General features: G+C 39.0%; 1 protein-coding gene across 2 annotated transcripts in view; it reads left to right on the plus strand.

Moving 5' to 3' along the window:
- The window catches only part of PTDSS1 (phosphatidylserine synthase 1), a 32,174-nt gene extending 17,911 nt beyond the window's left edge, over nucleotides 1-14,263 (plus strand). The window contains exons 7-13 of one of the 2 annotated variants that reach the window (XM_063327239.1): nucleotides 1,082-1,223; nucleotides 2,246-2,358; nucleotides 3,867-3,932; nucleotides 7,525-7,624; nucleotides 8,804-8,872; nucleotides 9,394-9,463; nucleotides 10,808-14,263. In XM_063327239.1, coding sequence (XP_063183309.1) covers nucleotides 1,082-1,223; nucleotides 2,246-2,358; nucleotides 3,867-3,932; nucleotides 7,525-7,624; nucleotides 8,804-8,872; nucleotides 9,394-9,463; nucleotides 10,808-10,920 — 673 coding nt within the window. In that variant the 3' untranslated portion in view covers nucleotides 10,921-14,263. The remainder of the gene's footprint in view (nucleotides 1-1,081; nucleotides 1,224-2,245; nucleotides 2,359-3,866; nucleotides 3,933-7,524; nucleotides 7,625-8,803; nucleotides 8,873-9,393; nucleotides 9,464-10,807) is intronic. The other variant, XM_063327240.1, reaches the window with a different exon arrangement.
- Nucleotides 14,264-16,051: the final 1,788 nt, after the last annotated feature.

Raw genomic sequence — 16,051 nt, forward strand, 5'->3', positions numbered from 1 at the left:
TCTTTTTAGGAAGTTCACTGAAAATTAAAATAGCAGAATATCTGTGGCAGGGGTAGTCTTCCCTGTCTTCGTAGAATATTTTTTCCTCATGGTCTTTTAAATAGATGAGTAGGTTGTTTTGGGGTTTTTTTGACCTTTAATATGAAGAGGAGCTGCACAGAATGAAAAGCTTTTGCTTGTGCTCTTTTGTTTTCTTTTTATTTTTTTGTTGCATAAACATGCATATTAAAGATTAGAAGGTTCTCCCTAACCTAAGATCCCACTAGCCTGAAAGAACACAAGTATCAGAAATATCAAATCTGAATCTCCTTTTTTGTCCAGAAGGACGAGGGAAATAATAGGGTGAAAACTGACTTCTAGCCCTGCTAGTCCTCTTTCAGAAAAGAAAACTCAGAGTTTTTCTTAGATTCCATGTTCCTTGGATGCTGCTGCTCATCTGAATTAATGCTATCAAAAGCAAGAACCAGTAACACATCTGTCAGATGAACCTCCATTCACATTCCCTTTCAAAAGGGAATTTAAAAGCCTTCTAGCTTTTAACAGTGCTATTGCATCGCTCCAGAAGTTTTGCATGCATCTATTATCACAACAGCTGGGGTTGTGTGTGCTGGAAGGGCAGTATTTTCAAACCTGTGGAGCCAGCCCGTTATACAATTAATAAATAATGAATCTGACCAGTTCTTGAAGGGTTGATGTCAGTGAGCTCTAGAGCAAGAAGCCTTTGGGATAAGAGCAGTGGCAGCATAAACTAGGAAGAAATGTCCTTTAGATTTTCCAAGGGGTTGCAGAATTGCAGTCCTTGTTTCTTTCCTTCATGGAGAGAATGATAGATACGTTTTGTAGTTAGTTGCGGACTGAGGATAGAGGATGGTGGGCTTTCATAGCAGAATGTATCCTGGCTTAAATGCTTTATAGAGTATATTTCTTAATTCACCATTGCCTGGTACACAGTTGTGTCTGTGAAGATCTTTGCTGTCCAGCAAAAAAGTGTGATTGTTCTGTAATATCAGTAACATGGCTGTTGCTTTCTTTTTTTCTTTGTCTATTCCTTGTATTTACTTCAGCCATTCTCTCTTTCTAGGGACATTCACACAACCACAGGGAAAATCAAAAGAGCTGTATTACAGTTCACCCCAGCCAGCTGGACCTATGTCCGCTGGTTTGACCCTAAGTCTTCATTTCAAAGAGTAGCTGGAATCTACCTTTTCATGATCATTTGGCAGGTAAGAAATAAATTCTGTGAAATCAAAGCTGCCATCAGTTCAGTTACTTATTGGCTGTGTTTGGCTAGATGATATTGTAATGCGATGTATGCCTGTCATTGAAATACACAGTTAAATGAATTGATAATACAGAATTGGTCAGGGCATTGTTTATGGGAGTTACATGATAGTTCAGGAGTGTAATTACAGAATCTGTGGAAAAAACCCAAATGTTACAGATTGCTATACTGGTCATCAGATTGCTCTTTGCAATTGATACAGTTTTAAAAAATTGCTGGACAGTGGAGTTTTGGATTTGATTTTTTTGTTCGTTTTGTTGTGTGGTTTCATTTTGTTCATTTTGTTTGGGGGTTGTGGTGTTTTTTTTTGTTGTTGGTTTTTTTGTTTTTTTTTTTTTTTTTTTTTTTTTGCTTTCCCATTGACTGTTGGAGGTGGATCACTGATACTTAGGATTCTGGCCTTGATCCAGTAAGATTCCATAATATCTCCCAACTGCCTTGGTACTTTATCATGCAAATGCTTGCAGACTTCACTAAACCTTTTTTAATTTTTTTTTTAATTTGCTGACATTAGTTTTTAAAAAGAAGACCAGAAGTGTTTGGTGTGTGTGTGTGTATATATGTGTGTGTGTGTGTGTGTATATATTTATATGATCTCTGTAATTCTCTACCAAATTTCCCTCAGTCATTCAAACCTGATTTAGGATATAGAAGTTATCAGAAGATCTCTGCAGTGTGAATTAGTGTCTGGTCCCTTTAATGGGTTTCCGGAAAGAGAGGAAATACTTACACAGAGGTGTCTAAGGGAGAATTCTCTGTTATACTCGCATATTCCTTGCTTGTCCTAGAGTGGGAATGTTAGACTCTTTAAATCCTCAATCTAACCAGCAGGGCTATACTAGAACATAAATAGTTTTCCTTCTGTGTTTTAGTTACCATATTAATCTTGCACATTTTCTTTAGTAATTTGTTAAGGGTTATGTAAGCTGAACATTATTAACTAACTTCTATTTTTTTTTTTAGCTGACTGAGTTGAACACATTCTTTTTGAAACATATCTTTGTGTTCCAAGCAAGCCACCCTTTAAGCTGGGGGAGAATTCTCTTCATAGGAATCATTACAGCACCCACTGTAAGGTAATTTTGTTGCTATGGTGTTTTTTCTTAAGTTTAAAGTATCTTAACTTCCAGGCACCCAAGAACTGAATGTAGTTTGTCAATAAGTACAGCATGTTTCAAGAAAAACTGCTTTCATCCTGCTTTTGCCAGAATGAAAAACAAAAGAATCTTCACTTTCAATAAAATGTATTTTCTGCCAAGTAAACTAATAAGGTAAAATGTATGTAAACATCTGTGTTTCCACAGGGATGCAGAACCACTCTGTTCCATCTTCTGTTTATGTAGCATCTGCCTGTGTTTGAGTTAGCTGCATAGGTTATCCTTGAGGACTGCATGTGAAAGTATCCAAGTTGATGAGTCAGATGCTCACAAAAGTGTGGATGAGGAAAAATGGAGCTATTGGTTTTTCTAACTGAGCTTCCTGTTTGTCTACAGGAAATATTAGCATGTTATAAGAAAAGATAGAATATATTCCGAGTAACAGAATAGTTGTTGAGGCCCCATCCCTGGAAGTGTTCAAGACCAGGCTGGATGGGGCTTTGAGCAACCTGGTCTAGTGGGAGGTGTCCCTGCCCATGGCAGGGGGGTTGGAACTATATGATCTTTAAGGTCCCTTCCAACCTAAACCATTCTATGATTCTATGTATGCCATGTTAACAGCCATGCATTGATTTATTCCTAGATAACCAATACAGCTGTTAGTGTCTCAAGTTATGGGCAGTGATTTCACGTTGTTAATTAAATCACCTTAAACATCCTACAATCTCCTGTATAGATGAGCTTTTAAGTATTTTTGCAGCACTTGCCAACCTGTAGAAGAAGTCTTCATTCTTAAACAATCCTTGTATTGTTGGATTAATAACACTCGTCTTCCCCATCTGTCAGTGCAAATCAGAAACAGAGACTCAAAAAAGGAACTTTGGTCCCACTTCTTTGGAAGTCCCCTCTCTAAACTCTTGAAACTTAGGAGCATAAAGAACAGAGCAGTTTGATCTCCAGACTTTTTCAAAATAGTGAAAAATTCTACTCTGTTCTTGAGAAGAAAACATGCCAGTGGTTAGAGCACTCATCCAGGATATGGAACAGTCAGAATCAGTTTCTTTCAAGATTCAAACCCACATCTCTCAAGAAAATGCAATTGTTAATAAATTAAAGACAAACTGTTGAAAAAGTGGGGTGTTCTCTAATTCTTTTGAAGCTGTTGTACTTTGCCTAAAAGGATTGGAGATTCAGTGGAGAGACAGGAGACAAATATGTAGCTTTGTTAGTCTACTGGGTTGGGTACTTTCCCAGTCCTTACTCTCAGAATTGTTTTCTGTGTTGTTTCAAGCTATTTGATCTTAGTGATAATCGGTCCTAGTAGAATTGAAGCCATCTGGTAGACATCCAGCATGATTGCATGTGATTTCAACCATCAGCACTTCATTTTCAGTATAGATACATTTATAGCATAAACTCATTTTCTAAATGTAAATATTCTAAGGACTTTTGGCTTCACTGAAGAATTCCCTTGTTTCCCTTTTCAGGCAATACTATGCATACCTGACAGATACACAGTGCAAGAGGGTGGGAACTCAGTGCTGGGTGTTCGGGTAAGTGTTCTCGCTGCATTCTGGAAGCACTTGGACAAGTGTGAAGTATGAGTCCAGCAGAGGAACAGGCTTTGCATGAAGCTGGTCCTTGTCTTGTGTTGTTTTTAGTACGAAGAGCGGTATGGAGAGATTTTCTTTTTTTGCAAGTTCAGAGGAAAGGAAAATCCTGGGTTTGGAGGTAGAACGTGGGAAGTTATGGAATGAGTAAGGAGAAGAACAGAAGGGAGAACTAGAAACTGCTGGATAAAGCTAGGCTCCTTCAAAGTAGCATTAGCCTTGCTGCCCATATTCTCAGTCAGGTGAGAAGGATAAAGCTTTTCCCTCTACTGCTTGCCTGTCATCAGAGCAATCAATGTTTACCTGGCCATCAAGGTGAGCATTGCCACTGTTAGCGGAATCACAACAGAAGGCAGTGAAACAAACTACGATTATCAGCTATTTCTATTGTATTCTCAAAGAGGGAAAGGAATAACACTATGAATGTTGGTTACCTTGGCTACAGTCTCTTTCAACATGTCTCTTGGAGGCAACCTTTAAATGAAGAGTTTGCATGATTGCTTCTGGTGGCAACTTCCTTCTCTAGAAGGCTTGACTAAAATGTGCTGTTCTGGAAACCAGAAGCATATGGTATTGTAGCATTCTAAATGCTTCTTGTAAATAAGCAGCGGAGTAGCGTCCCTTTTGATTTATGACTTGGAAGCTTACAAATGGGAAAACATAAAAGATCCTAAATTATGTCTTACAGAGGAAAAAATATTTTAAGAAACTGTTCAAGAAGCTAATTTTTGATGGCAATGATTTTAAATTAAAACAGCGTTTTCGTTCACTTTGCCAAGATTAGTATATGTCTTATTTCCAGAATTGTCTGAACGATTTTCATGTTTAATAAAATAATCTATTATTATTTTACATTTCAATAGCATTTCAATGAGCCATAAAATACTCAGATCTAATTTAGAGACAGTGCTCTGGCAAACTTACCTTCACTGTTAGTCCTAGGGGTGTTACAGACTTTTAGGAACAGTGCTGGACTGGAAGACATGTTTCCAGGTACGCTACACCACTGTAAAGAATACCCCTTTCTCAACATTTAATTGAGGTGAGAGCAGAGCATGCTGCAATGTAATTGAAGGGATTTCTGCTCTTGTTTTAAATGTACCCTGGAGAACGTTACACATGTCTCCTCAGCTGGGCTTAAATATTCACCTCTTCCACTGTCTTGTCACCTTCTTGGATGGATCTGTTACTGTCTTCAACTCATGACTGTAACATCCAATAGACATACAGAAGGTAGTAACTCTGTTCTTGTTTAGTTTTACTGGTACAGAGTAGGAGTTGGTAATACTTTCTGTAACCCTAAACCTCCTTATTTAAGCAGGATCTCAGTCCTTGAAACATGTATTGTGATTCCTAAAGACAGGCTGTAATATATTCAGTCTTTAAAAAGGCATTAGATGTTGTAATGATCCTGGCAGAGTAACCTGTCTTTCTGGGTTTGGTGTGGATGGTGCTTTAGTATTGAAGGTAACTAATTAATTACACAGCTAATATGACTACTTAATTTACAATTAGAATCAAATAACCTTGCTCTGTTTGTGCATAAACATCTTATCAATACAGTTGATCTGTAACTGCTATTTTGTAGGTAAGCATTTGAATACAGATATGCTGCTGAAATCTGTATTTAAATGTTTTAAGAATTGAGATGTTTATATATAAAAAAATGAAATTTTCTTAACTGTAGATGGTAATTTTAGAGTCTTAAAGACGACACATTTTAAACAACTTTATAATTTTGGTGGAATAATCTTGAAGTTCTGCATTATGCAGAAAGAAAGAAAGATGAACTTCTCCCTGTTTCATCCAAGAGAAAGAACGTAAACACATTCTTTAGCAAGCTGAAGGGAAATATGGTGCTGAATGTTTGCCTTCTGGCTCTGAAAAATTGTTAAGGATTAGAGCCACCATCACCCTTGGTTCAAAACTCTCACTGAACACATTAGTGTAATTTATGTCAATAAATAGGTACTCAAATCTCTATTTATGATTGCATAATAAGAAACGCAATAGATTATTCATCTACAGTCCGATCTAGTCATGGGAAATGTGCGTGGAGTAAGTATTCACCTTTGATACTGCTTGCTTCTGTGATCTGCTAGAAAAAATAGAGCAACACTAGGAGTTCCTGTTTGTTGGAAAAGCTGCACTCTTCCAGTACTTTAAATTTCCAGAATATAATTCAGAATGTAATTTCTGAAGTAATTAAAAGCAAATACATAGAATACTCATATCTGCACTGATCAAGAAACAGTGCTAAAGGCATGGATTGAATTGGCAACAGCCTAACCATGGGAACAATTAAAAACCAGTGCTTTGCATTAACATGAATCTGTGTTCTCTGCAACTTGATGTATGCTGTGGCATCGCTCTGAAGAGATGGACAGTAAGCGATACAAGGCATGAACAAGGCCATTGCAACAGGCCTGCTGGAAATTGCATCATTTTAATTAAGATGAAGCCTTTCAAAAAGGAGTACATGTTAGGTTGTTACAAGACCGTTTTGGTTGCATGAAAACTTAGTGTCTTTAGCTCTTTTGAATGTTTTCATCACCCTTCAGTAGAACACTAACACTTTTCACTTGTATCATTCTTCTGTCTTTTGATTTACCACTTCTTTAACTGTAATAGCTGTCTTATTGTACAATGTGCTTAACCCAAGTATTCTTGACAAGTATAACGGAAAGAACGTATAACTGCAGCACAAGCAGCTGTATCATTTTCTGAGTCCTTGTTGAAAATAGCCTATTGTTTTGTTTACACCTTTGAGTATATTGTACCCTCATGTTTGTTTACTGATGGTGGTCTTTCTGTTCCCACTGCTGTGGTTCAGTTTAACTATATTTTTAATCTGCAGCTGGATCAGCAAGATATAAAGCCAAGAAGGAAATAGTTAATGACCCAACAGAGTAATACTGCAGTTTTTCCTCTCGCATTTCTCCCCAAATTCTCTGATACTGTAGTGTGGACCTGGATTTGCACATAAATCAAAACAAATGCTTAGATTCTCAGAGAATTTGAAATGCTGTTTCTTGTTAATTTTCTCATTAAAATCCATCTGAAGCAAGCAAACTAGCCTATTTAGAATTGTAGTAAATTTACATCCAGTAGAGAAATACCCAAAGCACAGTTCTAGTTCATCCAACGGGAACGCTATTGGTTGTTCAGCATTGAAAAGGAACTTACATCTGGTGAGGGCTGAAGCACAGTGGTGTAGGTATAAAGAGAAATTCTCTGCTGTTGGCGCGCACTCCTGTTTGTTCCCTGGACAAGCAGAGGCTTGTGTAATCGTGAACTGCCAGTCAATTGCTTTTTGTATGCTGTTTATGCTAAAGAAAAGTACAGGGGGAAAAAAATAAATTTCCCAAAGAATTTCAGTTAATAGTGGTGTTAGGTAGGTGTGTGCTCACTAGAGAGTAGTGCTTGTTTAGAGCTGACAGTCCGGGGTCTGGATTGTGAACATGTGAATTAAATTCTTCGTGTTTGTAACCTCTTTCTTCCCGCCCCCCCCACCCCGCCTTTCATTTACCCACAGGGTTATTGCTTTCCTTGAAGCTATTGTGTGCATAAAGTTTGGACAGGATCTTTTTTCCAAAACACAAATACTGTATGTTGTGTTTTGGCTTCTCTGTGTGGTAAGTGAGATTTCTCATGTGAAACATAAAGCACGGCAAAAGCGTTGAAAACATGTAAATAGCTTCCTCTCTGGAACATTGGCAGCAGGGGATCATTGTGGGGAATGCTGGTAAAGAGCTCTATGCACGTCCTTGGAAAAGCAAATGTGAGATCATTTAGAACACACTTTGAAGGAACTAGAATAACTTTTTTTTTATTTCTTGACATAGCAGAATATAGCCATTTAACCAGTGCTTAACAATGAAACAAACAGTGTAGTTATAAGGCTTTTTATCTTTATGAGAGAAAACGTCAGTTCGATTGAGGCTAACTTTGGAGGTGCTTCCTATAGTGCCCACTGGAAAGGAACAGGAGTTAATAAATAGCGTTAATAAGTAATGCAGGTTGTTTCACACTGAAGTCTTACAACTACATAAACAACCCTGCTTTATCAGCCAAATCATTCTCACTCAGCCTGCAGCTTTCTGTACTTCAGTGTGATTGCTGCAAATGCAGCATGAAATGCCCATTTTATAACAGTAAATGGATGTTTGTCTTGCCAGACTTGTAACTCCGATGCCAAACACATTTTTAATGGTCAGCAAAAAAATAAGGCATTTATAATGGGCTGATAGATAAATAATTCTCCGTTCTAGTTGGGAACACAGTTTGAACAGGTGATAGGGAGTCAGAATTTATTGTTCTCTTATTTGGCATAACGATTTTATTCTTGAAACTTCAGAGGAGAAAAGTGTTGAATTGCTTCCTGGATCAGAGCACTACAAAAGCAAACATGTAGCCCAGCCTGAAGCATGTGGCAGGGAGAAGGAGAATTCTTTTTCTCTCAGACTGGTTGTTCCTGGTAATATACCTACAAGTGCCTATCAGCTGCCTTTGTATGATGACTGTAAAGGGTGAGGACAAAAATCATATTTACAGTGTATCCTGCATGTATGTGGGTGATCTGTATGTATTCTCATGCCCCCATTGGCAGTTGTTCTGCCTATCCCATGGTGGCACAACGTACATGGACCTCGAAGTTGAAGCATAAGTCTTACTCATCTTGACAAAAGATGCAGGTAGAAACAGAGCATGAAAGTCTCTAAATGCGAAATCTCCAGGGACTCTGAGACCTTGAACCAGCAAGGAACTTGGAAAAAGTTTTATAGCTTATTTTTTTCTTCTCCTCCCTTGTTTAGGCCTTTACGACTTTCCTGTGTTTGTATGGAATGGTTTGGTATGCAGAATACTACGGCCACCGAGAAAAGGTACTTCATTAGGAAGGCTGTTTTTGTTGTACACCAGAGTTAAAACTGCAAAACTCCTAGATATTAGAATTCTTTACCAGAGCTAGTATAAAGGGGGGTGAGGGGGTTCAGAGTCTAACTGAAGTCAATAGAAAGAACTCTGAATTCAGCAGGCCTTGGACAGATCCCAAATTACGCTGTGGTTTCTAAAGAATGCTGTCCTCTTAGTTACTCAAAATGAGGCCGTAATTTTAGCAAAGCGTTCAGGGATGAATGGTTAGCTAATGTTCCCATTGTACAGGTGGAATGCTAGGGGAATATTAAGAATGCTTGATTACACAACAGATCACGTGGCAAGTGGTGAGTTCTTATTGTATTATCTTTGTTGTACCTCCTAACTAGGAAGGGAAAAGTCCTAAGTACTAGCTGAATAGTTTATGAGGACTTCTGCCACAGTTTAAATTTACAAGTCTAATTGCAGGCAGAAGTGCTGATCACAAGAACCAGCATCCCAATGACATGTGTCCTTCTTGTCTTTGCAGACCTTATCAGAAAGTGAAGACAGCCCATACAGTCCAGATGCTTCCTGGCTTCATTCTAAATTCAGTAGAGGTATTGGCACTTTTACACCTATATTCTCGAAGCGGTAGCATTAAGGCTCAGCACTAGGAAATGAGACTTGAGAAACTTACCTTGGAGATAACTGGACTTATTTAAGCATCCCTGCAGGAGCTATACAGATAAATCATCTGCAAAGCTATTTGGCTTTACTGCGTTTTTTCTTCTAACTCTTGGAAATTTATTTATTTATTTATTTATTTATTTTAAATGAAGTAACTTAATTTTTCTGCTGTTGTTCCAGGCCATTCTTGTAGGCTTAGGGCGTTAGGCATTTCATAACTGTTGTGGACAGGTTTTCTCTCTGGACATTGCATGTTTGATTCGAAACATATGAAAGTGAATGTGCTTTTATTCCTGCTTGTTAAGAAACAGTCAAGAATGCGCCCTGGAGCTTGTGTTCTTACTGACACTTGCCTAGTCGATGCAGTGCTTGTGGTCATAAACAGCTTTCTCTGTCCTAAGCAAAAGCAGCCTCCTTCTCTGACTCTTTTCCCTGCACTAGACATCAGTTAAGTAACCTGCCTCCTCCGTTTAACTCTTTAGTGTGGTCTTTCTTATTGAAAAAATATGAAGATTCACACCTGGAAGTTATGTCTGTTGGAGTTTATGCTCCAGGTGTTTGTATCATTAAAAATATTTCTTATTTATCATATGCTTGATACAGCAGAGCTTCTTTATATTTCATACATGACTTTTATGGATGCTGAAATTAATTTATTTGTAGTTTAGTAAATTTGTGGATTTTAATATTTTAAAGAAAAGTTGCTTGCACTCAAAATGTTTTTCCCATTTATATATGCCGGAGAAATCTGGCCAAGTAAATCTTTCTCTGACTTTCATTAATTACAAACTTCAGCCTCTTTCATGTTTTGTTCTTGAATTCTTGGTTCAGTCCCCATTGTCTCCCTCTGCTTTCTCAGTCAAACGTAGTCTGTCATATGAAAAAGTGAAAACAAGAAATGTACTCCTACAATCATCTGTGACCTTGCTTCCACAGTTCTTAATTTCTGTTAGCAGTACCTGCCGGTAATAAAAATGTGGAGGTTTAATTATTGTTGTCGTTTAAAATGGATGATGTTTCACTACTATATTCTGCTGTAGCAAATTTCTGAATTTTTCTGTAGGAGGAAGAATTTTACAGATGTCTTAAGAATTGCTTTTTTTTAAAAAAAAAAATAAAAATAGGCCACTAGATGGAGTACAAGTATCAACCAGTTTGTATTAGCCTGAAATGATCCATGCTGTAAACGTTGTAGCTCTAGAAAACCTTACTGTCTTTTAGACAAGAGCTTGACAATGTCAAGTATATATCGTCAAAAAATATTTATTTCTCAGCAGGTGCTGACAATAGTCCACCAAAGCATTCAGTCAACAGTGAAAGCCATTCATCTAGAAGGAGGAATCGGCACTCCAAATCAAAAGTAACAAATGGAATCGGCAAGAAATAAGAATAGTCTCTGAAGATATCCCACAGTGTGAGCAGAGGTGACAAAGAAAATCAGACCTGGCTCTGAATTTCCGAATGGAAGAATGATTTTTAAATTTAAAATTTAAAAAAAGGAGGTGTTGAAGAAAAGCATTATCAAGATGGAGCCACCAGTGTAGTGCAAATCATTGCCTGCTGACACTTGCCATTCACTGATTTAAATCTAGTTTCTTCCGCGCGTGGCACGAAAGCTAATGAAGAGTATGCTAGAAGGAAAAATAATTTGTCATAGCAGGTGCACCCTGTTTTGTGTTCAGGTATTGCAAGTGCATTTTTAATATCTTAGATGAGGACTTAAACACAAAGGTTAGTAAACTGATAATCAGTTGGTGTAGTTGGTTGGATTTTTTTTGTTGTTTTGTTTTACTATGTTTTTGTTGTTTTCCAGAAGAGTATGCAATCCTTTGACTAAAAGCAACTCTGCCCTTCTTAGTCTGACAACTAAACTTTTCTATACAACAGTTAGTAAGTATTTAAAATTTCCATACTTGTATCCATCTGCTTGCTTTTATGTAGAGGCTCTTTAGACCTGGTGACAGAGTTTTACCAGCAAAGAAATGGGTCCAGGCTTCTTGGAAAGGATGTGAAATTGACCTTCAAACACGGTTCTTTTTTCTGCATTGTCCTTCTGCTTGACTGTTTTTGATTTTTTTTCTAAGAAAATGTATTCGATTTCTTCGAAGTTTTTAAAATACTTATACAAAACCTGTTGCAAAATAGAGGGCCGTGCCTCCTGCCCTCAGAGACAGATGTCGTGCCATTTAGTTGTTTTTCTTCCTTTACTGCAGTGTGTTTTGCATCTTCAAGTGCAAATATGTAATTTTTCAGCTGTTTCACGTTGTGTACAATGTTCCTTCCCACTCCCCTCTAATTTGCCTTGGCCTCAGCTGGAACCAGAAATCCCAGTGTCTTCAGACTGATACCAGAAACTGCTTTGAAGGCTCTGATGCCGTACTAAGCCTGGTGATACGGCAGTTTTTGCTGAAGTTGAGTTGCTTACTACTTCTGTAAGCATAGTTACTTGTGAAGGCTTGCTGTAGTCTTTGGTGTCTGAGAGACAGCATGATATTACTGTGATATACCCCATTGCTTTGGTATTTCCTATCATGCACTCAGATACCCAACAGCAAAGTCACTTTTTCTTGCAGGTTTTTTTTGTGTGTTGTTTTTTTGTTGGTTTTTTGGTTGGTGTGGGTTTTTTTTTTTAATGTGTTAATTCTGACATCTAGCAAAGTGGATAATTCCCTAGCAGTGAACATAATGATTAAGCCAAGAGGTAAACAATCAAGAGCAATCAGTTCCTGTATTAAGTTATCCAATGTTTTTGTGCCAATTAGATTTTGAGATTCATGGGGTTCAGAGGGCTAGATAGCGTAAGCAAGGATAAGTAATACCCATTAGTCACTTAGTCTTCATTAGAAAATGGGATTTACTTTTTCTATGAATAATGTTACTGTGATTTGCCACAGACTAAGTACTAAAAAAAAAAAAAATGCAGCAGAGGCTTTATGCAAGTGTATGATACTGTAAATAGAAAAAAGTATCCTGTGTAATACATTAATTCCGATGTGCCACAGATTATCCATGTTTTCAATGCACTTAAGTGTTGCTGCTGAACTCCTCAGAGGGCCTTCGTTTCCCACCCCCCTTTTCAATCAAACATAAAGTGTCCAACTTGGGCAGTAGCATAGTAGAAGCCGCTATATCATCATTGCTACAGTGACATTAAATGTTACATGAGAAAAAACGTTAAGAAGACTTTCAGGCTTTCCTACAACTACTTGGGTTTTTTTCATACTATAGCAATTCTATGTATTGTCTCCTTATTCACAATGTACTACATATTGATGAATGTATTTGTAGATTTCTTTGGATACTCAGACTTGTTACTTTTTTATTTTCTTGGTTAATAACTCAGTCTTTGTAAGACTGAAGAATGGCATTGTAAATTTTCTGTTGATTCAACACCAAAGCAAGAGGTTGGAAGTCTGATGGTTTAGGTATTTTAAGTACTGTCACTTTCAAAAGTGAGAGCCTGTTTTGTACCTGCTAGGTGTATACACACCAACTATGTACACAAAGCTTACACGTGTAAGCAGATGCTGAAGTACGTTATCTACTTGCCTGTGGGAACAAGCACACATTTTGTAAATGCAGACCTGGTGCTCCCACTGCTGAATTGCACCCTAAAAATATTGGAAAGGCAAATATGAAGGGTCATCTTGTTGGAAGCTGACTTCTGTATACTGTTACAACAGCTTGGCCTTGAAGAAATGTTGTTTGACAACACCTTTAAAAATATTTCCCATGAAGTCTTTTTACTTTAATTTTTTTTGTGTTAGGTTTTTGTTTTGTTTTGGGTGTTTGGGTTTGGTTTGTTTCCTACTTTGAAAGAGAGATGGCTAGGCAGAGGAACTATTCAAGTGCTGCTTAGAAAATGGCACTTTTTGTCCTCCGTCAGCGGTTCTGGCTGGAATTCACATGTGTTCTCACAAGTTCTCCGCTGACTGACAATTGTATTTTCAGCCCCATCATCTTTGGGTGTGAGCTTTGCACTGGCAGGCATTGGAAAGGTGCTATCGATCACTGCTGTAAAATTAGTGATCCCAATTTTGTCATTTCCTGCGCTATTGCTGAATTCTGTACGTGTCTAACACCTACAGTGACAAATCACTGAGCTGTTTAGCAACAAGCATCCATGTATGAATTCTGCTGCTTGAACAGTATTTTGCAACAGTCACGGATGCACTGTCCTGTTTTTAACTACTTGTTCTGTCACAGCCTCTCATTCCTACTTCCCTGCTTCTGATGTTCTTTCCTTTCTCTGTCCTCTAGTGATCTCCCCTGTTGCTGTGGAGAGATCTGAATTGGCCCTCCAGAGGCTGTCCATCAGTGTCAGTCATTGAAGGGAGGCTGATTCAGGGCAGCACGGTGTAAGCAGAGGGTAGTGGCAAGAACTTTTAAGTAGTGGATTAAACAAAAATGGAAAGTTTTAAAGTGCAGGTATACAGTGAACCAGAGCTAGCCTTGAGTACTGGATTCCAGTATTAAAGTTGCTGCGTAGATCATACAGCCCATCTAATTAAACATTTGCAGTGTGATTTCAACCAGTGCTTTTGTTACTCTTCTGTGAAGATCATCATTTGATGTTCCAGTTGTTAAAACGTCAATATTTTTCACTTTGTTATCACAAGAGGACACAGATGTTACCATGTATTTAATAGTTTTTGAATAGACTTGCTCTGTATTGATTGCAAAGTATTGTATTTTGCAATAACTCAGTAAATCAACCGGTGTCACCAGTATGTGTGTTTGTCTGTACCTGCAAGGCATAGGAAATGATTACATACTGCCTTTAGAAGCTATTACATTTTATTCTATATAATTGCATGCTGACAAATGCAGTGGTTCCTGAGCAGCCTACAGTGCACATTAAGGTCTTGCTGGAATTTATTATTTCAGAGCAGCAGATCTGATAATATGAACAGTTTATATTATGCCTTCTGAAGTTTCTGTAGTATACAGGATAACTCTTGTCTTAACCTTAACTATTCTTTTTGCATTTGTTTTAGTATTGGATGGGAGAGCTGAGCGTGGTGGGTTGACCCTGGCCAGATGCCAGGTGCCCACTAAAGCTGCTTGGTCACTGCCCTCCTCAGCTGGACAGGGGAGAGAAAATACCACAAGATAAGGATATCACTCAGCAATTACTGTCACAGGCAAGATAAGACTCAACTTGGGGAAATTAGTTTATTGCCTATCAGAATCAGAGTAGGATAATGAGAAATAAACCCAAATCTTAAAACACCTTTTCCCCACCCCTTTCTTCTTCCTGGGCTCAACTTGACTCCCAATTTCCCTCCCTCCTCCCCACCCCAAGAGGGGCAGTGGCATGTAGAATTGGGGCTGGGGTCAATTCAGCGCACGTCGCTGCTGCTCCTTCCTCCTCACACTCTTCCCCTGCTCCAGCCTGGGGTCCCTCCAACGGGAGACAGTGCTCCGTGAACTTCTCCAACATGTGTCCTTCCTGCAAGCTACTGTTCTTCATGAACTGCTGTAGCGTGGATCCCTTCCATGGGGTGCAGTCCTTCAGGAACAGACTGCTCCAGGGTGTGTCCCTCATGGGGTCACAAGTCCTTCCAGCATGGGCTCCTTCTCCACAGGTTCTGCCAGGAGGCTGCTCCGTTGCAGGTTTCCCATGGGATCACAGCCTCCTTCAAGCGCATCTGCCTGCTCCAGCATGGGGTCCTCCATGGGCTTTTTTTTTCCCGTTCTGAAATACATTATCCCAGAGGTGCTCCTGCTGTTGCTAATTGGCTTGGCCTCGGCCAGCAGTGGGTCTGTCTTGGAGCCGGCTGGCGTTGGCTCCCTTGGACACAGGGGAAGCTTTTAGCAGCTTCTCAGAGAAGTCACCCCTGTAGCCCCCCTGCTACCAAAACCTTGTCATGCAAACCCAATGTGCTGAGTTGCAAGATAGTCTCATGGCAGACCTTCAAAGAAGAAATGAGACTTCCTGTAGAAGAACTGTGAGACAGGCTACTAGTAAGTGAGCTTCTGCCTGTGTGAAGGTGTCACTGAGTATCAGAAACACTTTGGTTAGGCCTCCACTGCTGCCACAGTTTCCGCAGTGACAGTTTCTAGCTGTTTTTGTACTGAAAACCAATTGTGAGCTGGTGATTGCTCTTCTGCCGTTGGCACTAGCATGGTCTGGTATGTAAAGAGCGTGGCTTTCCCTGGTTTCCTCAGTTCCTTCTCTCTACAGGCATTGAATACTGGGACTTTCTGCCTTGCTGGGAAGAGCTTTTCTTCAATGTTACTTATCTTTTTGAATACTAATTTATAGAGAGCCCATAAATTCTGAGGTTGTAGTTTAAAATACTGGGGGGGGGGAAAACCAACCCTGAAGAAGCTTCCTTTAAGAAGCAACACTTAAAAAATGTGCTGCTTTGTAAGCACGGGGCTCTACAACTTTTGAAGGGTCATTCCTTGTTTTGTACCTTGGTAGTAGCTGTTGTGAGCAGAGCTGTAATCAGCAATGTCAGGGTAGGGTCAAGCGATTTGTCTGGCTACGTTTCTGCTCCGTCATGCTGTGG

Source organism: Chroicocephalus ridibundus, chromosome 2 (genome assembly GCF_963924245.1).
Source record: "Chroicocephalus ridibundus chromosome 2, bChrRid1.1, whole genome shotgun sequence".
NCBI classification, from domain to species: Eukaryota; Metazoa; Chordata; class Aves; order Charadriiformes; family Laridae; genus Chroicocephalus; species Chroicocephalus ridibundus.